This window comes from Lagopus leucura, unplaced genomic scaffold, assembly GCF_019238085.1.
Source record: "Lagopus leucura isolate 7727_CA_CO unplaced genomic scaffold, USGS_WTPT01 Super-Scaffold_100035, whole genome shotgun sequence".
Classification (NCBI taxonomy): Eukaryota; Metazoa; Chordata; class Aves; order Galliformes; family Phasianidae; genus Lagopus; species Lagopus leucura.
Window position 1 is genome coordinate 4,720,371 of NW_024962284.1, and position 18,069 is coordinate 4,738,439.

General features: G+C 46.4%; 1 protein-coding gene across 4 annotated transcripts in view; it reads left to right on the top strand.

Annotated features, from left to right (window-relative positions):
• Positions 1-18,069, top strand: part of HIPK3 (homeodomain interacting protein kinase 3) — a 94,160-nt gene that overhangs the window by 29,904 nt on the left and 46,187 nt on the right. The window contains exons 1-2 of one of the 4 annotated variants that reach the window (XM_042882644.1): positions 205-254; positions 14,668-15,763. In XM_042882644.1, coding sequence (XP_042738578.1) covers positions 14,670-15,763 — 1,094 coding nt within the window. In that variant the 5' untranslated portion in view covers positions 205-254; positions 14,668-14,669. Of the gene's footprint in view, positions 1-204; positions 255-3,791; positions 3,924-9,251; positions 9,406-14,667; positions 15,764-18,069 lie in introns of those variants that run through there. The other 3 variants (XM_042882643.1, XM_042882641.1, XM_042882642.1) reach the window with 3 other exon arrangements.

An 18,069-nucleotide genomic window follows, 5' to 3' on the forward strand; every position in this document is an offset into this window, starting at 1 on the left:
AGGCGGAGGCGGAGGAGGCGGCGGCCGGGGGCGGGCTGGGTCCCTCCCCGGGAAGATGAGGCGGAGGCCCGGGCTGCCGAGCGGGCCGAGCCGGGGCTCTTCCCTCCTAGCCGCCAGGACAAGATGGCAGCGGCCGGGGCGGCGGCCGGGGCGGCGGGGCTGAGCGGCTGAGCGCGGCGCTTCCCCGCGGCGCTCCCGGACGCGCCCGGCGCGGCGGCTCCAGCTCGGACGCCAGCGCGGCCCGATCTATGAAGGTGAGCGTGGGGGGAGCGGGGCGGGGGGAAGGGCGCTGCCTCTTCCCGCGGGGGGCAGCGGGGCGAGGCCCGGCACCGCCGCCCGCGCGCTGACGAGCGCTGACCGCCGCCCGCTCGGAGCCCGGCGTTCGGCCCGGGCGGCTCCGCTTTCCGCCACCCTCACCCCGAAGTTTCTTCTTTCCCGGCTCCTCGGCGGTGGGAAGCGGCTCCCCGCGCCCGCCGTGCCCATTTACCGGCCTGTGCGCCGCGTCGTTGGCCGCTGGTTGCCGTAAACAAGCGCGGGGCCGCCCCTCCCGCGGGCTGCCGGGCGGGCCGGGCTGCGGCTGGAAGCGGGGAGCCGTGCTGCGGGGCCGGTCCGCACGCTGGAAATCGTAGCACAGCGTGTTTAGCACCGTTGGAAATTATGTGATTTGGAGCTTTTTTTATTATTATTTATTTATTTATTTATTTTGTCTTTTAATGCGAACCCTTCAACCGCGAGCACTGTGTGTTTACCTATACAGAACTCATTTTTGCCCAGGCTGACCGCTGTACGCCGTGCCCCGCTCAAGGCGCGGCCGCCGGCTCCCCTCGTGCCGTGTCGGTGCGGCGGTGCCGAAGCCGCCCAGCAGCCCGCAGCCCTGCGCCCACCTCCCGCGGGCAGCCTTGCCCTGCCGGCGCCGCCGTGCCCTGGGGCTGCGGGGAGCGCCGGTGCCGGCGGCGGCGCGGCTGCGTGCTGTCACGCTGCGATAGCGGTGCACGTTTCAGCGGTTTGGCTTCTGCGTTACCTTCCGTTACGTCGTGTGCGAAAAGTTTGTGCCCTCCCTGGCTTCACAACAACGCGCGAGCGCTCGGGCTCCGAGTTACTTTCTGACGTAACAGTTCCTTAACAAAATGACTTGTGGGAGGCTTCTGTAAGCCGAGCTTAAAATTCGCACAAGAAAGAGCTGTCTTGTAAGCGTGGCAGCCAGCAAAGAGATTAATTAAGCATCTGGAAAATAGGTCAAGGCTGTATTATGAGGCAGCGTGGTGAGATCGCAAGTAAATGGAGCGAGGTGTTACTGTGAGCTTACCAGGAGAAAACAGAGCGGGACGGGGCAGCGCGGTCTGTCCCAGCACCAACCATTTATAGCAGCACTGCGCTGAGCTGTGTGTGACCGCACGAAGCAGGAATGGCTTTCTGTGCACCGTGCTGCTTGCTGCCGACTCGCCTTGTGCTGCTGGTTCTGCTCCTTGCTGGGGCGTGGCACGGCTGTGCCCAGAGGCTGCGTTTGGGGAGATGCTGTGGCTGCACGGCTCCGTGTGTCTTCGTGCCTCGGGGTCACCTGGCTGCCATCCCTGTGTGAAGCGGGGTTAAAGTACTGCTCGGGGGGCTGCCCCCGACGCAGGGCTCTGCTGCCATCTGAGGTATTTCTTTGTTTGAAGCTTCTTGTGTTCGCGACTTTCCTCCCTCCTGCCTCACAGGCAGCTTCCCTACAACGAGGTGCCGGGGACAAAATAGAGACAGGATGTGGGGAGGAACTGCCTTCGGCTCCTCGTCCGGCAGTCGGCATCATTCGTGGGGGTCGTGCTCTTGGTGTGTGCTGCCCCTCTCGTGCTGTGCCTTGTAGCAGCAGCAGCAGCTTCAAAACAGACGTTGTGTTCTGCAGGGGATTTTCTTAAAGCTGTTTTCGGGTTGATTGCTCCCGTTTAGCTCCCACCGACTTGAATGGGGGCTTCCTGGGGCTCGGTGCTTGTTTACCCCCTGTGGGTAGAACAGAGGTGGAGAGGTAGCTGCTGACCTTCACCCAAACACATAGGCTCGTTGATCTCTCCTTCCCCAAACTTACATGGTTAGGAATGTTTTTGTTCCTGCTATTTTAGGGGATCACGCTCTTACATCAGTTTTACTTTTCAACTTTCGTTTAAGTAGAATCGTCTTTTTGCTGGTTTCTGTTCTGCCAGTGGGCTGGTTGTATAAAAAGAGATGCTCTCAACAAAGCCTCGCTTTCAGAAATGGGAGTTTCGTTGTTGGCTCTTGTGTGCAAGCAGGAGAAAAAGTGCACTGATAATATTGGGACTGATAATATTCACTGTGCCCTGTATTTTGGACTGATGTTAAATGCAGAGCTGTATGCTAGAAAAAACTTTCTAGTTGAGCTGACGTTCATGCATTGTGGTGCACAACTGGTGCATATACCAGCTAGCGTGGGCAGCATGGCTCTGTGGGGAGCAAATGTAGAAATGTCAGAGCTGGGGCGGCCTGCTTTGCTGGCAGGTGTCAGGATGGGGCAGATGATGCTGGCATGGTCCCTGATGGGGAATCTGGAAAAGAACAGGCTGGAAAGTAGGATGTCCCCGTGGCAATAGCAATGTTTCTCTGTTATGCATTCACTGCTGAGTTTTGTCAACTGTTGTCTAGCTCCTGTATCTCAAACAGGCTCGTATGCTTCTGTTTTCCAAGCTTCTTCCCTTCAGTGACTGCACTGCCTTGCAGCTCTACAAGAATTCCAGAACTCTTGGCATAGGATTCCTCTGGTGAAGAAAACATCCTTGCGCTTCTTCAGCAAAGTTATGAAGTTCCTCCAGATGGATTATATAAATTAGCAGCTGGCCAAATACTTACTTTGAGGCGGTCTCTTATGCTTTCTCATATTTGAAAATGGAGCAAGAGCTGAACTCGGCAGTGGGAACTTCTTACAAAGTTCACGTCTCTGTTCATAAGTCACTGAAATAGTATTTGTGCTTCTGAAGCTCTCCTGATTGACAGTGGGAGGTGGAGTGGAAAGTCTGGATTACTTTTAGTTCAAGTCTTGGAAGAAAAACTTGTTCTTGTGTGAGGTGTAAGAGATCTCCAGATATCTGGAACTCCGCTTCAGAACTGCGGTTGGGTCACACACGAAACCGAATAGGAAGAAATTAGCAAGAGTAAGTAAGTACTGATCCTTTTAGAGATGGCCGGTGAGTGGGCAGCATGCCTTGAGCACTGCTGGCTCCATAGCAACGTTTAAAGCAACGTGCAGTGGGCAGTGCTGTGACGTGGCTTAGCGGTGGGTTACCTGCTCTCACTTGTGCAGGCAGTGAGCACCCTTAGTCGACCTGAAGTAACCTGGAACGAAGCACAGGGCTTGGGAAATCCCGTTACCTCTTGGCTTTTTCCACCCCCTTTCAGAGACCGGCTTAATTTAGAGCTGCAATCTCTAGCGTTAGAGAAGCTGGAGCTGCATTTCTTTTCAGAAGCACTAGCTTCAGAATGGCAGACAAGCAGATGTGCTGCTTTTAGTTATGAGAGTGGGTCACTTTCTGACAAAATGAGGTCAGTCTCTATTTTAGCAGTGTTGCTTAAAAACAAGATTTGCCACCTACCTGGAGCATCTCTTAAGCAAAGGAATTCAAGGTGTTTAATTCTGAATTTCTCTTATTCAGTGACTTGGAATCAATTTAAAATCTCACTGTCTCAGAACTCTCCCAATATTACTGTGTATTTTCAATAGACCCAGAAATGTGTGAATTTTTATGTTTTATTTATTTATTTTTTTTTTTCCAATCAGTGTTTTTAGGAAACCTTAGAAACTATTTGTTTCCAACGTATGCCCTTCCTTCCTGTGCAGCATTTGGGTATAACGGGATGGAGCCTAGCAGAATCCTGAGTTCAGGCTCCAAAACACATCAGTAAAATAAGAGACAATAAAATATCCACAGACAAAGCAGGTGAGCAAATATTTTGGTATATTTTTAGTGTCATCAAAGCTACAGCAACTACCCTAATAATTAAAAATGAAACGGATTGTTACGTGCAGATTAATTATAGTGTGTTATGAATGACACTGCCGTCAGAAAAACTATTTTTAAAATGAGTCATCTCACATGCGTACGACTCTTTCCATTAGTACTAATATAGTTTTTTAGCAGTGGAAAATTATTTTAGTACTGTTTCTAAGCATGTTACAAACGTGACTAATGCTTTTTGTGTAAAGCATTGGCTATTATCAAATGGAAATCCCTTCCTATTTGTATAACCATTACTCACCAAATACTGTGTGGGGACTGCAGTTCCCTGTTCAGGTAGCCGGCAGACTCTTCTACCGTTTTCCAAAAGGTGGAAAATTCTGGGACAAGAAAGAGTGCTTGGACATGGCCTATTGGGAGTCCTGTTCTCATCGTTGTGGTTTAAGAAAAAAACCAGCCAAATGCAAGGGGCTGGTTGCAGCTCTGAGGTGTGATCCCAGTAACAGAGCTCAGTGCTGCTGAGCGTAAGCCGTGCTGTGAGTGGGCTCTGGTACCTGAGGCGGTTTGCTTTGGCTTGCTTTAGGGGTTGCACCCCAGCTTTGCTTTCCTCCAAGGTGGAACATGGGCTGTGAAATGGAGGCAGGTCTCGCCTGGTGCTCATCTCTTGGCAGTGAGGAGGGGAGAGAAGCAAGTCGGTCCTGGGTGGGAGAACCTCCACTGGGAGGCCTGCAGCTGGAGCTGCAGTCACGGCACAGCTGTGCTCTGTGTGGGGCCGCAGTGTTTTCTTTTCCTCTTCTGTGTCATACAGGTTCTGCCTGAGTTGGTATGTGGTGACTGGTGGAACCTGAACAATCTTCAGGAGGTTTTTTTTTAAACTTGTTTCTAAGGATGTCTTTCTGCCTTTAGACTGAAAAGCTGCTAAGTGTACATCACTGCCTTGTAAATGTCTTCCTGCCTCTGTTTTCCTAGAAACACAGTTCTAGGAAACTGGAACCTCCTCTATCGCTTACATTTCTTCAGTGCAGGGATTTTGGTGCTTGCAGCCTGTCTCGCTCCAATTTATAGAGGAGAGGAGAGGAGGTTCTTTTATTATCTATATACCCGGCATGAGATTAAGAAGCAACGGTTCAAATGTTGGTCCAACCAGTTTATTACAAATCTTAATCAGGGAAATGGGGAAGGGGAGGGCGGACACTGTTATGAATTAGGGTAATGGGGAAGGGAAGGAGGGCGATAGAAAAGAAGAAGCAAGGAGTCTTTATAGGAAGCAAGGGGGACATAGTCACCACCATGGATCCAGCGAGGTTCCTAGTTCTGTCTTTGATCCTCAGTAGTGGTGGGTCGTCGGGCATTGTTGTTCTATTGACAAGGACGACCACGATGAGGGCCCCTTTTCAATAGTTTCAAAGTGGTCGAGTCAGCTGTCTTTGGAGTGACAGCTCAAATCCAATGTGGTTGAGTCAGCTCTCCTTGGAGTGGCAGCTTCTGGCTCTGGGATCTCAGCAGGAAATTCCTTTGTTCTTATCTTCCTGGCCTTGCCAGCAGATAAGAGGGAGCAGGGAGGCGCCAACTTGTATCTTGCCTTCACAGGATACAATGGCATCATCCCCCAGCCTTCCATAGCAAACAGGAGTTATTTGGTCACAGGCTAGGTCTTCTGCCAGTAAACAGTCCTGAGCACTATCTTCTGAAGGCAAACAGCTCCATAGGTGTAAAATTGTCCACACGGTGATGTTGATTGCCACACAACACCCATCACTTGCCTCCTCAACAACTCATTCAGTCTTATCACAAGAAAAACCTCAGGAAGCAAGCTTTGAGCCAACAAACAAACAAACAAACAAACAAAAAAAAGGATTCTCACACCACCCCGTGGCTCAAAGATTGCTTGAAATGAAACATAAGTGACCTTCCATGGTGGTGAGGAAAAGAAAAGGGAGAAAATAAAAAGTCAGCAAAGAAGCAGGAGGGAAGGAGGAGGGGGAAAAGGGGGAGATAATCATTACACAGTTACTAGGAAAGATTTCTTGGGCTTGGTTACAAATGTTGCCCTGATCTGTTGGACTTGTCCATCATCAGTTGAAGTGGTTACAAAGTACATGGAGGATACAATGCGTTGTATAAGTTGAATGAAACATAGAATCATACAGGGTACAAACATAGGAGTTGCAACAACACACAGTAGATAAAATAGGATACTTTTGACCCATGGGCCACCTGGAAGCCAGGAAAAGAAATCAAAGTCTGGGCCCTTCCAGGTTTGGACAGGAACACGGGCTATATTCCGTATACCCTGGGCAATTTGTTTAACAACTTTACCATGATCATCAATCTTTAGACAACAATTAGAGTCATTCAATTTGCCACAGACACCACTCGGTGATACCTCAGGAGTGGTGACATGAATGTTACATGATGAATTAAAGGTAGGAAGTGAAAAGAGACAACCATACATTTAGCAGTGACCATACATTTAATAATAACCAATGTTAATAAACAAATAAGTAAAACAAACTTAGGTATTTGTGTCAGCTGCTTTCCCCACCCAGGAACTCCCAGTGTAAGCTAAGATCCAGATGGGAATTCTTCAGTAGAGGTTGTGGTGTTTATGAATAGCCCTACAATATTGCACTTTAGTTAGTTCACTAAAAGTGTATCTAGTCTAATTTGACAATATGTGGACTTGCCATGTAATGTTTTCTAAGATGATTTAGTGTCTCGAGAACTTTACGCTTGAGCATTTCCAAAGCAATTCAAATGCTGAGAGATATAAATATTAGTTTGGCAAGTTCAAGTATTACAGTCCACAGAACTTTTCACAGGACAGTGTGTGCAGGATACCCCCACAGTACAAACCATCAAAGAGGGGTAATCCCAGAAACACACACATCTCTTTTTAAAACTTAGGCACTTTCCAACAGCCATGTTTTGGATGGAACTCCTGGACTGGTGTGACACTGAAAAGCATCAGTGCAAAAGGCTTTCTGATAGATTTCTTTTGTGACCACATCTAACAGATATTAGATGGGTCCCTTGATTAATTTCTCAGTTTGTTAGGAATTTGGAAACACTGTGAAGGAGTTACATGCAAATCATAATCAGTTTGGTAAAAAGGGGTGAAAGAAGGGGTCAAAAGAAATGGTATCACTGTGCAGGGAGTACCAGTAAGCCAGGATGACCTGTAAAAACCCTGAACCCAGTTGTGAAGTTTAACAGATCCAAGGACTGATACCAATCACCACCCACACCCATAACAACACAAAACATAACACTATTGCAACCAAAAAATGTAATCAAATCACACGGCCTTGTGGATCCTTTCTGAAGGAATGGGCTTCATTCCTAAGAGAAGAAAAAAGGCTCTTTGTTTCCCCTTTCCTTACCTACTAATCTAAACTTATTCTGTGAGGCAGGGAATTAATTGGTATTCAGTCTGATAAGAATGTGTTGCTTTCATGATACTCAAAAGGGTTTTTTGGAAGAGCTTTTCTCTATGTTTTTGGAAATGATGCTGTGAGCTGGTTGTCCTACTGTGACTCTGCCAGGGTAACTTGGGAGTTTTTCTCAAGGAATGTTTTGGGAGCTCTCTGTGGCAAGTGCTCTTTGAGACTGTGTTTATAAAGCTCGATTGAAGAGATGGCTCAACTTTGTTTTAAGGATTAAAACGAGAGTAAAAGTTAAAAGCTAATTTCTTTTACAAATAGGAAGATTATTACATGGAAAGGAACACAGCAGGCTTGTGCTTAGTAGTACTGTGCTCTAGCTGTTGGGATCGTGTGTTGTGTGTAATCTTGTTCTCCTTTTGCACGTCCTTCTGTATGGTTGAATCAATAAGGTCTGCGCAGGGGAGAAGGAGAAATTTGTTGCACTGGTGGCTTTGGGAAATATTACAGGATGGCTTCGTGGTGCTACTGGTTTGCTAGGAAGCAAAAGACAGCATTCTGAGAAGAGCACACATTTCTCGGGAGGGTTCTGCCTACAGTAAACACTACTTCCACATCTTCAGAAATGTGGAAGAAGTTTCCCCCTCTGAAACTCTCCTGAAAATTCCATGCCAAGTGTGATCAAGTCTGGGGACAAAACCGAAGTGGCAATAGCCATGTAGGCTTGTATTCCCAGAGGAGCTGCATTTGATGTCTGTGGGTGCCTGCAAACAGAACCAAGGGCAGGGCTCTGCTGCTGTCAGGGCTTCACAGACTTTTATCTCAGCGCGTCTCCTATTTCCAGGTTCAAATGGAATTAATCTCTTAAAAGAAGAGATTAGGCCGGCGAAGCCCAGGCCGGTTGCAGCGTGCCATTTGTGTTGATGATGGCACATTCTGATCTAGAGAGCGTGGTCTAATTGGGAGCTGGTGGCAGATACAACTTTTATTTCCTTTCTTTTCAGTTGCATAACAGTTTCTTGCCTCGCATAAATGCTTTAAATTATCTTTTCTAACTGCGATTGCAGTCATACTGGAATCATAAGATGTAGCTGTTGGCATTTGTGGAAGATGTGAATGTAGCGATTGTGTTCTCTGGTATTGCTGCTGGTACAAATGGTGGCATTGAGTCATGAGTTCGCGCTGACGCTTTATGTAAAATACATTGGTTTCAAGTATATGGTGTTCTGTTTCCAAGCAGTGAGGTGGCTGTGCTGTGACTTGCTGCTATCACACTTGACCAAACTTGTACTTTCCATTGAGGTGGGTTTTGTTGTTGGCTTTTCTTTTTTTTTTAAATAACCGATGCAATTGGATTTGTGAGCAGAGCCCTCTGTTGCTGCAGTCACTGATATCTCTCTGTGGTTTCCTGAGCCATGAGTTCAGAGGTTAGAAGCAGAATCTGTTACATTCTCATTCAGGGTATTTTATTTTTGTCCAGAACCGGCTGTTCAATCAACCCTGCTGTCATGTTGTGCCTGAAGTGTAAAGGCACCCCATATTGAACACTTTGTTGTATGGGTAGAATAGAAAAATGCTGTTTTTTTGGGGTTTTTTTTAGGAATGTAGCAGTGCAATTGAGGTATGACTTCAGGTATCACTGCAGCTCTGTTACTGTGTCGTGTGAAAGCACTTGGATGTTGCACAAACAAGCGTGTTGCTGGAGCAGGTAGTAACTTCAGCTGCAGGACTCGATGGCTTTATGCTCTGCTTCGTGCTGTGACTTTTATAAAGCCCAGGTAACCCTGCCCACTCCACGTGGCGCTGGCAGGAGGTGGAGGATCTGCAGCTCCGCTCTGCAGCCTTGTTGGCGTCTGCTGCACGAGGATTCCAAAGCTCTGACAGGTCTCTTTGCAAATAGATGTGCTTTACACCCAGGTTCTGCCTGTCATTTCTGTCCAGTACCCCCAGTGCTGTCCTGGGGCTCGCTGCCGTGCTGCCAGGTGCCTGTTGGTGCTGGCTGTGCGCCTGCCTCTGCACCCTCTGGGCATGCAGTCCCTGTCCGGCTGCACCTCTAGGGCTGGGAGGAAACGACTCCTAAGGTAGGGCTTGTTGGTGAGCCGCTCTGTGTGTTCTCCTTTGCTTTGCTGCTTTGTGCCGCCACGCTGGGGCCCTGCAGATTGGCAGGAATGGCTGTGGGTAGCCGGGAGCTGGGTTCCCTGGGCCTGTCTCCACACTCATGGCACTCCTAGTGTGTTTTCCTTCTTTAAATTCCAAGCGATCTCGATTGCCGGTGCTTTGTTACAAATGGTGTGGTTGAAGTAAGGGTGATCGTGGGCAGTAACAGGGCACTGGTATGAAAGTGCCTGCAGCAGTACAGCTTGTTTCACAATGCAGCTAAACATAACCCTAACTCAAAGATGCTGCCAGCACCAAAGTGGAAAGAGAGGGCAACTAATTTAGTTGTGCCTTTGCTAAATAACTTCAAGAGTTGGGTGGCACCTAATTAAAAAAACAAAACAAAACAAAGCAAAAAACAAAAAAACAACCCTGTTTTTTAACCTGGGAATAATAGCAGTAACCTTACAGTGTTTTCAAAGTGGTGCACGAAGTAAGTAAAGTGCTTCAGGGGTGCTGCTGCTGGACTCTTGCTTTGCTGGAAGCTGTTGAACGTTCAGAAGATCTTTGCAAGGGGGGTGCCCTTAAATCAGCAGCAATTCCCTCTGACCGGGAGGTGAAAGAAGTGGGAAAACAAGTTTTCTGTAGTTAAAGTGTAACTGTAGCGTTAGGTTGTGCCCTGGGCCAGGCTGTGCTGCAGGGCTTTCACCAGAAGGCGCAGTTTAGGGCTCGTGGTGCCTGGCATTGAGAAGCCCTGTTCATTTTTCAGAATTCAGGCTGTAGCATGGCAATTTTTCCTGAACTGCAGCACGGTGCTTTTACTAACTCTCATTACTCTTCTCCCCCACCCCCATGCTCTATCAGGAGGAAATGTCATTCTGAAGTTAATTATTAATGGTGGTCAAGCCTGGAACAGCCTGTGCTTCTCAAGGCTGTTACAGCCTGCCAAATTTGTCATGTTTATGGATTTGTCTGGGGCTGCTTGGGAAGGCTGGAGAATTAGTTTCAAGAATCTAGCAAAGAGCATTGGTGCGGCTAGGTGAAAATTAGCAACGCTTTACCAGAAGTGTTCTGTTGCACAGGGCGGGGGCTGTGGGTTTGAGGCTTGGTTCGTGTAAAGGGAGGCTTGGCTGGAAGGGGCAGACAGAGAAGTGCCTCCTGTTTTTCTTTGCTGTATGAGAACGCATTTCTTTGTTTGCACTGTGAATGAATTTATTTAAAGTGTGTTATTTCAGTATGTGGTGGAAACGTGTTTATTTTCATTACTTTGAGAAATCCAGCTGTTTCTAAAGAAACTAAAAATGGTCTTAAAACTAACGAAAATTCACTCATTTTTTATAATCTATTAGTTAGTAGCTGAAGGTTGCTCAGTTCTTCCTACTTCAGACTTAGAGCCAAGGTGTCTCAGTGCTTTCTGAAGAGGCACTGCCTGGACGTGGTGATAATGGGTAAATATGGTGACGTTCAACACGTGAAGCAGGCTAGGAGCTGCCTTCAGCCTGTGTGTGTGCCTCTGTCTATGGAGCAAGGATCACCCTGTGCATGGGAGAGGAGTGCTGGAACAATGTGAGGGGGAATGGGCAGATGTCTGCGAGTGTGAAGGCAGTGAAAGATCAAGTCTGAAGCTACCCTAGTAGTCAAACCTTGTTGCAGTGCTTTGTGTGGGGACTAGGCTCTTCAGTGACTCTCCCGTCTGCTTTGTTTGCTTTGCATCCTGCGGTGATCTTGTGCACAAGTTTGGACTTGGTTTTAAATGCAGTGTAACTGGAAGATGTACTCCAGCTGCTTGTGAGTGTGCAGGCTTGAGTATGCTCCCCAAAACAAGCACGGGATGATCTGTTTCCCTCAGCACCAGCCGCTTTGCTGTATGGCTTCCTGTCCTGTCGTGCTGCCCTGCCTGTTAATATAGATGTAGTCTGACAAGCTGCAGTTTGTATGAGGAACCGGGAGCAGTCATGATAAGAAATGTGCAAAAAGATGTGTAAGCTCAGTGAAATGGCTTATGACAAGCCTGGGTGGGGGGCAATCCGCTCCTGGCAGGTGAAAATGTGCAGTATGCTGCTGTCTGTAAGCACCAGAGCTCTTTTAGAAACACCTGCAAAACCAGCACTTCTTTGCAATGTAGGTATCTGTAAGATTGCATGGTAGGCCAAATCTTCCAAAATACCAACACAACAAAGCAAAACCCCATGCCACCAAGTCAGTGCTGTCTCAGGAAGGGGAGCCATGGTGTTTTCCCATTCTCTTTAAGGCTCATACCGCTGTGCTGTCTGTGTATGTGGCTGGGTTTGCAGCTGGTGGGGAAGAGCTCATCCTATTAATAACCATAGCTTCTCCAAGTGAAGACCTCCAGCAGCATTGTGCCAAGTAAGCTGTGTGCTACTCTCGTGTATTTTGTTTCATCTGCTCTAGTACAGAGAGCGTGCTTCTGTCTGCAGCAGTAATATAGTGGTGGCAAGGCAGTGGTGTTAGGGGGAAGCAAGAGGTTATATGCACATAAAGAACTTCAAGACCCTCTTTTATTTTTCTGGAGTGAAATTAGTCTGTTAGTTCAGTCTGCCACGGTTGCGTTACAGACTGTTCTCCCAGGTATGTCATCTAATAGCTCGAGAAAGACTTCTTATGTGGGAGCAGAGCTGCCGGGAGCAGCTGGAGCTGTAAGCTGAGGGCTGCTTTCCTTTCCCCGCAGCCACCTGGACACCTGTCCCTCCAGAGGGGGCAGCGAGGTGGGTCAGCCTGAGAGGACACAGAGGGGGGCAGGCACAGGGTGCAGCTTTGGCTGCAAGCGCTGGAGCTGTTTCTGTCAGGAGCTGAGCGTTGTGGCCGGACTGCTGCGTCTGCTTTATGTTTAGATTTGTCATCTCCATTGGAGGCCGGGCCTGATGCGGGGCGGCTGCACCAGGCTTTTTTTTTATTCCCTAATCCCTTTGTGCTCTTCACCTAAAGCAAAGCTTTACGGGGGTGTGGAAGTGAGGCGGAGCAGACGGCACCTAAGTTGTGCTAAGCAAGCGTGAAGAAACGAGGTTGTGCAGTACAAACGAGGTTGTGCAGGACAAACGAGGTTGTGCAGTACGTGAGAGCGGGATCATCTCGCTTAGCAACAGCAGTGCTTTGGTGAAGTGTTTGCCTTTTGTCGGGACAGCCGAGAGCCGCAGCACCGTGCCCGGGCCTGCTGCTTGTTTTTGAAGTGTTTCCTGAGCTGGGTCAAAATTTCAAGATTCTGTGGTCAATCAGAAGCATTTCTCTGAGGAAGCACAGAATGACCTGGGTTGAAAAGGACTGCAGTGATCATCTAGTTTCAACCCCCTTGCTATGTGCAGGGTTGCCAACCACCGCACCGGGCTGCCCGGAGCCACATCCAGCTTGGAAGAATTGAACCTAATTTCAATTTGGCTTTCTGTGTTTTTGTGTAGTAGCGGAGGGGAGGAAAAAAAAGCCATCAGAGCACACTGTGACTGTGCTGTGGTGTGAACCCAAGTGAGGTGAGCAGGAGCAGTGGGGAGATGGGCTTCAGAAGTGCCCTTCTGAGTGATGGTAACTAAGACGGTGCCTTGCAATGGCCTGGAGGGGAGCTGGTGCAGTAGCTTGCCCCTTCGCAGTCTCTTGTTCATGAGTGTTGATAAGGCAGGGTTACTTTTTTAGAAGAAGGCTTCAGATAAACCCGCTGAATTGAAATACTCTTATTTTTTTCTGTTGTGAGATGATAATAAAAAGCATTCTCTTTTTGCAACTGTTTAAAACAAATACAAGTTCCATCTGCCTTAAGCTTTACCTTCTGTCCTTCTCTGTATGTTAGCTTCATGTCGTTTAGATGAAGCTTCGTGTTGTGCTTTGCCCTTTTGTCATTAAGGTAGGTCTAAAAACAAAGTCGTGCGTAATTTCCACAAGTGCATTGATATGCTGATGTACTAAAAATGATGTAAATTAAATCTCTGTAAGGGGATATTTCTCAATTTAAGCACAGTGCTTTTTAACACGGCGTTATTTAAGAGAGGATTCAAAAATCTGGAGGACGTTTGCTTGTGTTTTGAGATGGTGCCTTTTCTTAGCGCTCAGCATTCCAGGACACGAAAGTTTAAGATGGTGTTTGACAGATCTGGAGTGGTACACAGCAGGGTCGGAAGAGCTGGGAGGTATGGCATCTGTGAGGTATTCTGCCTCCGTGTTTTAAGGTGGATTTGAGTCTGCTTGTCGTATGTGTGGACGTGGTGCTGCTGTTGTTTCCAATCTGATGTTCTGTTGGTTCATTCAGCTTTGGGTTTGGGAAAGGCCTGTGCAGTGCGGAGCCCAGCTCTGGAAGCTCCTGTGGCACTGCTTTGCACACAGCAGGTTTTCTTATTCCTGATTTCTGAGATGCAGTGGCTCTTTCTGAAAATGCTTTTGAAAAAGGGATGACCTGGAGAAAGGTGGAGTCGATCAGATTGGAACTTTGGGTTCAGCCTTCCTATGACTTCCAAAGTCAAAATGATCCACAGTCTTTTAATTTTCACTTCTCTTTTAGCAAGGGAGTAATCGCATTGGCAGAAGTGTGTGTGTGTGTATATGCCTGTGTGTGTGTGTGGAATAGTTACTCTACATTTTAGTTTATCCAGAAAACGACAGTTGTTTATGTAAGCATGTACACATGTGGTATTTTGGGCCCTGTCATGCACTGCTGCTTTCTTGGCAGTGAAATTCCTGGAGAACTGCATGTTGTGTTGTTTGGCCATATTCTCTTAAAAGCCTGCTGGTACTTACGGTGAACGGATAGGATGATAGGCAGGGTCAGCTTGCAAATAAGGACCCTGAAGTTATTATATATCATATATAAGTAATTGAATTAGTTATTTATCTTATGTTGTTGAGACTATGGGATCTTTGTATGTGGAAATGCTGGAGGTTTTTAAATGAAACCTGTGTTCTTATGCACAAAGGCAGTTCTTCCACGTCAGGAATCATTAGCACTGCCTGCTGCTGGCCGTCTCCCTTCTGCCCTGAACAGTGATTGAAAACATTGCCTACTGTACCCAGCTGCAGTCTGAAGAGTCTGCACTGGGCAAGATTGATGACCTTGCATTTTCCGTAAGAAACTAAAGACAAGATTGCATTAAGCTAGCTAGCTAGCTTGGCAGATACACTTCTGTCCTGATATTTTATTTATTTATTTTTTTTTTTGTTTGTTTGTTTTAAAGGAGGAAACTGCTGCAAACCTCAGAAACATTGAATGTTGATTCTTACCTATGCTTTGTCTTTCTCTCCCTCTGCAGGTATGGCCTCACAAGTCTTGGTCTATCCACCGTATGTTTATCAAACCCAGTCAAGTGCCTTTTGTAGTGTGAAAAAACTCAAACTAGAACCAAGCAGTTGTGTGTACCACGAAAGAGCCTACCCACAAATCTATGTGAATGGTAAAAACTTTGGAATCTCTCCCCATAGGGTTAGTACTTTCCTTCAGACTAAAAACCCGTTTGACAGACCTCGAGGACAGAACGTTTTGTTGCAGTCAAATGCTGTTGCTTTAAAAAATATTGCAGGTGCTACAAAAGCGTTAGCAGCGCAGGCGCGGCAAGCTCAGTTGGAAGCACCTCAGGCTGGGACACAAGGAAACAGAGTAGATATACTGGAAGGACCCCAGCGATGTGGATTGAAGCGTAAGAGTGAAGAGCTAGATAATCAAAGCAGCACGATGCAGATTGTTGATGAACTGTCCATATTGCCTGCGATGTTGCAAACCAATGTGGGAAACCCAGTGACAGTTGTGACAACTGCTGCAGCTTCAAAACAAACTGGTACAAGTGGAGATGGAGACTACCAGCTGGTACAGCATGAGGTTTTGTGCTCTGTGAAAAATACTTACGAGGTTCTTGATTTCCTTGGGCGAGGGACCTTCGGACAAGTGGTGAAGTGCTGGAAAAGGGGGACAAATGAGATTGTGGCAATCAAAATTTTGAAGAATCATCCTTCGTACGCACGCCAAGGACAAATAGAAGTGAGCATATTAGCAAGGCTAAGTACTGAAAATGCTGATGAATTCAATTTTGTGAGAGCCTACGAATGCTTTCAGCATCGTAACCATACTTGTCTGGTTTTTGAGATGTTGGAACAGAATTTATATGACTTCCTGAAGCAGAACAAATTCAGCCCTCTGCAACTGAAGGTAATACGGCCTATTCTACAACAGGTGGCCACTGCACTGAAAAAACTAAAAAGTCTTGGTTTAATCCATGCTGACCTCAAACCAGAGAACATTATGTTGGTGGATCCTGTTCGGCAGCCTTACCGGGTTAAAGTGATAGATTTTGGGTCTGCCAGCCATGTATCAAAGACTATTTGCTCAACCTATTTACAATCCCGGTATTATAGGTAGGTGTCTTTTACTTTGTTGTTAACTTTGAATTAATTTTTTTTTAAAATGAGGTTAATGGTTTAAATAGCTACTCTTCAAGATGTGTGGTAATAATGTGGAAAACACAAAGGCAGTGTAGATCATCCCAAGGTTAAGTAGTTGGTTACCATTTTAGACATGAATATTTGTTCTGAACGTTTTCATAATGCAGATTGTTTTTCCTAGACATATGTTTTGTTTTGCCCTGTCTGAAGCCATCACTAATTGCTATCTTGAGACCTCGGATGAAAAAGAAAACTGGAACAAAAATTAGTCTTCACTTGCTTGTTTAGTGTTCCTTTTCTGCCTTCCTAGTATAACTTTTATGTAAGCAGCTGGACAGTGTACTAGAAATGCCATATTTTATATACTGTTGCCAAAGATTATGCAAACTGCTCTGTTTTTCTCCACTGCTTGTAAATATTTTGCCTTGTTCTTATAAACTTAATTCTGATTGAGTGCCTTCAGCAGCACAGACTTCAGAGAGCTTCCGAGTTAGGGTACTTAAATGTTTAAGGTGATACTAGGTGGGCATTTAAAGTGATTCTGGTAAATGTTTGCATTCTACATTGGCCTTAACATGGTTGTGTGTTTCAGATGTTGTTTTTAATGCTTTCTTTGTATAAGCAATCCCATCAGTGCTACATGTAGCCATTAATATACTTACCATCTGAGGGGCTTTGTTTCCTTCATAAGCTGAATTTGTCTGCATTGAACCCCTTGCTCAGGTCTGCTTTGTTGTTGGCAGTTATACGTCCTGCCTGTCTCCGCAGAGGCAGTAAGAAGCTAGTAAATTAGGACAGTGAGTAATCTAAAGACAATTTTAAATATGCTTCAGCTATTCATGTTGGAAGTGAAAACTTGTGCAATGCAGTTCTGGGCCTGATGAAACGAAGGTGATTGTGGCTCGCGCCAGAAGGAACTAACTGTTATTTAACTGTAGCTTGTAAACAAGAACATCTCCTGTACTGTCCTTAAGTAAAATATTCCTATTAATCACTTGAATTTCCATGTTATTTAATTACAAATTGCAGCTAAGTGTTAAAAAAGTGTGCCAAGTTGATCAACAGAAAACTTGACTGGGAAATCCTGTTGACCGATGCGTACCCATATGTGGGAAATGCAAAGTGAAATACGTTCAAGGGAGCTCTCGAGTTAGAAGCTCTACACCATGCAAGTCGCCGTGTTTCCAGGCTCCTCAGACAGAAAAGTCCTGAAAAGGCAACGTGAGTTCTGCAAGGTGGTCTGTGAGTGCAGATATCTTAACATCTGCTGTTGTGTGCAGATCCACAGTTCAGCCGACACGTGGTCCGAAAACTCTTATTTGGGCTTTTTTGTTTACGGATGTGATTGCAGGGGTGTGAGCTGCTGCCATCTCTCTTGCCCTCCTTCTGCCCCACAGCTGACAAAGGGAGGCGGCTGTAGGCAGCCAGGCTGGGTGGTCCTATTGTCAGACTTGATTCTGTGGTGTCTGGTTTCACATTGGTTTTCTCTACTCCACGCGGCTTGCACACAGCATTGCTAACTGTGCTCAGCTGCTCATGTATGCATTTTAGCTGTTGCTTTGTTTTGTTTGGCTGTATGCTCCTTAACAGCTATACTTTGTGTAGAATTTTGACCTATGTACGGAGCAGGGCTCTGTGCCTCGTGCAGGTTGGATTATTGTGTTACGTTATGGATGCTAAAGTGTGAGTAGGCATGGTTTGTTACAAGTGTTCCAAGTGTCATTTCCACTTCCCTTTTAAGCATAAACTTGCAGACCTGTGTGTTCTCCTTGGCTCAGGGTAGGAGCTTTACGTGGAATTTAGCTCATGAAAAGACTGAACGATGTTTTTATAGAGAGATATAACGCGTGCATCTAAAATTCCCAGTTACTAAGTGGCACTGAAGTGCACTGTAAATATTCAGACTGTGAAGTAAAATATGGTCTTTGTCCTGTGTAGTTTTACAGCCTTTCTGTAAGGCAGCGTTTGAGTCAAGGCTTTTTTTTTTTTTCTTTAAAACATTCAAATAAAAGAATCTGACAAGTTTAGGCTATAGTTTGTCTATTTGAATGTTTCCAATGTCATCTCCAAGGTAAATATTGGTTAGGATCATTTTGAAATGGGTTTAAATTTAGTAGGTTTTGTTTGGTTAGGGGTCTTTATTCATTTATTTTCCATCTCAAAGTTTAGTTCTGGAAAAGTTCTTGGCAGGTTGGATTTCACTGTGGACGCATGGCTCCCTACTGACTTAGTGACTCAAGTTGACTCTGCGTTGCCTGGCAGTTTCACAGACTTTGTTT